At 48.6% G+C, this 3,938-nt stretch overlaps 1 protein-coding gene across 3 annotated transcripts in view; it reads right to left on the reverse strand.

The window, feature by feature from the left end:
* GRHL3 (grainyhead-like transcription factor 3) overlaps positions 1-2,969 on the reverse strand; it is a 34,655-nt gene extending 31,686 nt beyond the window's left edge. Inside the window, exon 1 of one of the 3 annotated variants that reach the window (XM_014546901.1) lies at positions 2,814-2,969. Coding sequence is in view for 1 of the 3 variants with exons in the window: in XM_005875196.2 (XP_005875258.1) it covers positions 1,832-1,848 (17 nt within the window). In the remaining 2 variants the exon portion in view is untranslated. Of the gene's footprint in view, positions 1-1,713; positions 1,812-1,831; positions 2,034-2,813 lie in introns of those variants that run through there. The other 2 variants (XM_005875196.2, XM_014546902.1) reach the window with 2 other exon arrangements.
* Positions 2,970-3,938: the final 969 nt, after the last annotated feature.

Consider the following 3,938-nt stretch of genomic DNA (forward strand, 5'->3'; position numbering starts at 1 on the left):
GGCAGCTGAGCCCCCAGGCACTGAGGCTCTGTCATTGTAATCTTAAATGGTGGCTTCAGAGTCGGTCTGCAATTACTCTGCAGGCTCAGGTCCCCTCACCCCACCCCACGTGGAGAAGCCTCAACTGTCAGCAGATCGGACTTCAAACTCAAACCATTAAGGAAGAGAAAAACAGGAAGCCTTTCTGTTGGAGCAGCCCAGCTTCAGGACACTTACCCCCTAAGGAGCATCAGTGAATAGATTTCTGTCTGCAGCCTCTGCAGTTTTAAGCCCCAGATCTAAGTGCACTAGAGACAAATTTTTTTTTTCTAAGTGTGGAAAAATAGGAAGCAAAAAGTTCAGAAATGTTCATTGATAGGGTATTTGTATATGAGGTACCAGGAGTACTATTAGCTTGCTGCTTATCAGGTTTTAAACTGATCACTTTTTAAAAGTTGTTGGATTTCCCCCAACAGTTCCCGGAGGTGGGGACCACTATGGCCACAGTTGACAGGTGAGAGAACTGAGAGTGAGAAGTGATTTGCCCCAAGTCACACAGCTAAGAAGTGGCGGAGCTGGGACTTGAACCCAGATATTGGTTCCAGTGCCCCTGCTCTAATTCCAGTTGTCAACACATTGTCAACTCCAGGGAATTCATTCAAGAGAAATCTGATGCCAAGTGATTGTAGTATGAACGTAGGTGGCTAACCTAAGAGCTAGCTGGTCTCACAGAACACTCTGCAGTCAGGACCCACCAACTGCTCTGCCCTCAGGTCTTCACGTTTTAAAAACAATCTATTGAGGAGTAGCTAGAAAAAAAAAGGTTGTTCAAACCTTGTCTCTGCCCACTCACCTCTGAGGGTGGCAGGAAGAGGTGTGTTTTAGAAGCCTGGCTTCTGAAAGCTCCCTTAAGCCAAGCTAAAAAGCAGCCCAGAATCCCAGCCTCATCCCACCTTCTCTGAGGTCCCGACACCAAGCAGGGGGTCCAGGTGATGGTCAGCATCAGCCAGTGGGGATTCTAAATCCCAGATGTGGGCAGGAAGGCACCAGAATCCTGCCAGTTAATAGAGATGACTTCACTGAAAACCACATCGCAGCTACCTCAGCCTTAGAACTGCCTCCGAATAAAATCAACCACATTTTATCGAATGCGTCCTCAGACCTTGGCTCTTTGCTAAGCATTTTACAACCTCTTTCACACTTAACTCTCAAGAATCCAACGAAGCATTATTGTACCCATTTTTTCAGATGAGGAAAATGAAGCTCAGATAAGTTAAATGACTTATCCAAGATCACACAGCCCATGAGGAGCAGACCCTGGATTTGAACATACAGACTACAGAGTGGGTATGTGTAACCATCACACTGTAACCTTCCCACTTGAGACTGTTCCAACCCAACAAACAAGTCCCTTTGGAGAAATCCAGCTCTCTGCCTAAGGCAGCTCTTAGAACCACCTCAGAGAAGTTTCTTTTGGCAAGAGCATAGAAAGCCCAGAAGGGATAGGGGCTCTCTCTGATTTCCAAGGCCCCTTCAGAGTATCCGAAAGCGGTGCTGAAAGCCGCAGTCAGTTTCACTCCTGTGTTTCCCTACCTGGTTCGAAACTGCTTAGCAGAAAGAGAAAGAAAAAAAAAACACAACACAAAACTATTTTCCCAGGGAAACACTCAGCTCTCACTGGAGACGGTGCTTGCCTCTACACGCCAAAGTGAGATCCTCAGCCCATTCATTTACCCGTACAAATTGCTCTGTGAATCCTGGCGCCGGCGGCCTCCCTGCTCTTTCCCCTTCTGGAAATCCCATCCAGCCTCCACGCTCAGAGAGCGCCAGGCATCCACCGATGTTTACTCACTCAAGTTCATTCGACATCTTCCTGGCTCCCAGGCTCCAACGACAGGCACCGGCACCCGAGACTCTGCTGACTGCTCTTGACTCTATTTCTTGCCTGACACAGACATTCCCTGTCCAGGGAAGTGTTTGATTTATGTTGGGGTTGGAGTGTCGGGATTTTGCTGACAGGTAGGTTCCTGGCAGCGCTGGTGCTGATTGGCTACAGGCACAGGTGCCGGGCGACAGCAGGTATACCTCAACAGGTGCAGCTGTTAACTCTTGGCCTGCCGAGTTGGGGGCGGAGCCATGGGGGCCGGCTGGGTGGAGCCGGCCAATTCCTTCCTTGGTGAGGGGGTGGGGGGTGGAGATGAGGGAGGAGAGAGGGAGGGGAAAAATGTTGGAAAGAAGATAGCTAGAGGAAAAGTACAGTGACAAACAGATACTTGGCTGAAGGAAATTTCAGTTCCTGTTTCTAGTTTTGCATTCTAGATACCCAGGAACATCTCCCCCAAATTCTTTTGCCCCCCTTCTTCCCCCAGCATCATACTTCACAACCACTGGGGAATTCTCAAAGGAGAGAGATCTTCTACCTGGTGGGTCTCTGTGTAAATTCCCTCCCCTCCCCCCTCCTCCCCCAGATTATTGTCACCTTTATAGATGAGGAAATGGAGGCCAGAGAGGTGAAGTGACTTGCCCAAGGGCACGGGCTAGTGAGTTGTCAGAGCCCAGATCTGAACCAGGCACCTTACTCCAAGTCTGGCTGTCCCTTTGAGCTTCACCCAGCGGCCTCAATTTAACAGACATTCATTGAGTACCTATTGTGTACCATGCCCTACTCTGGGTCTGGGGAGACATAGGCTAAAAAGACAGGATGAATGCTCTGGAGGAGTTTACAATCTGGGGTGTGTGTATGTGTGGGTGGCATGGGGTGGGGGAGTAGGGTGGGTGGCAACCTTTTATTTGCTGTGATACAGATCTGAATGAGATGTAAGCAAACCACATACCTTTGGCCAGCACGGAAGGGATGGAAAAGTTGAAGTCAGCCACCTCCAAAGCCTTAGCAAGCTGGTCATTTCACAAATTGTAATAAGTGCGGCATGCCGCATTGGAAACAGGAGAAATCAGGCTCCTGTTAGACTGAGTAGCAGTGGAATAATCACCGTGAGCTGTCCCTGTAAAGAACAAGGTTGGTAAACCCAGAAGATCCACAAACACAAACAGGAGAAGGCTAGAGCTTTTTTCAGAGCTTACACCAGGATTAATTTGAAATTAAATTTAAGCCAAAGATCTTGGCATCTTTTTCCCCCCTTTCTCTCCTTCTGTCTTCCCCCCGCCCCCTTCTCTTTTGGCAAATGATTTCTTTGCTTTGCCTTCCTGAGAGCCTTGCCTTGGCCCACTCCTTTCTCTCGGGGGAAGGCGAGGTTTCAGTTACTCCTGCCAATTTGATAGAGGTGTTCAGGGTAAAGTCAGAATCCAAAGGACCCCTCCTGGGATGGGTCAGGCCCCTGGAGAGGGGGTCCTAGGTTTGAAAACTGTCAGAGGTGGGCTCCTCACTGGCGGCTGTGTTGGGGGCAGTCTTCAGGGAACTGAATACAGTAAGTAGTAATTACAATTGCTAATAAAGCCACCTCCTCCGAGCAGGCCTCTCCACCCACCCTGATTACCGTAGACATTTAGTCACCGTGTCTCTTCACTTTATTTTGGTTCTCTGCAAGGCCCGCAGGACTTTTTGATAGTTTTCTTAGTGTTTATTGTCTATTTTCTCTTCTGGAATGTGCACTCCATAAGAGCAAGGACCTTGTCTGTCTTGTTCACTGTTGAATCTCCAGTGCCTACTACACTGTCTGGCATACCGTAGGTGCTCAATATACCATATTGTGCTAAGCCTCCTCCACGGTCTCATTTAATCCTTACAACAACCCTTTGAGATAGGCACTTTTCTTATGCTTGTTTTAGAGATGAGGAAAATGAAGTACTAAGTGATTAAATAAGTCACGCAAGATGAGCCTGGAGATGGCAGAGCTAGAGTTGGGATGTGATCCGAGAGCAGAGCCTGAGTGTCCAACTGCTTCAGGGAGGTTACTGGTGGTAGGAGGGCCTTTTGGTGCGAACCGTAACTGCAGAGCTCA

The sequence above is a fragment of the Myotis brandtii genome, unplaced genomic scaffold (assembly GCF_000412655.1).
Source record: "Myotis brandtii unplaced genomic scaffold, ASM41265v1 scaffold456, whole genome shotgun sequence".
NCBI classification, from domain to species: Eukaryota; Metazoa; Chordata; class Mammalia; order Chiroptera; family Vespertilionidae; genus Myotis; species Myotis brandtii.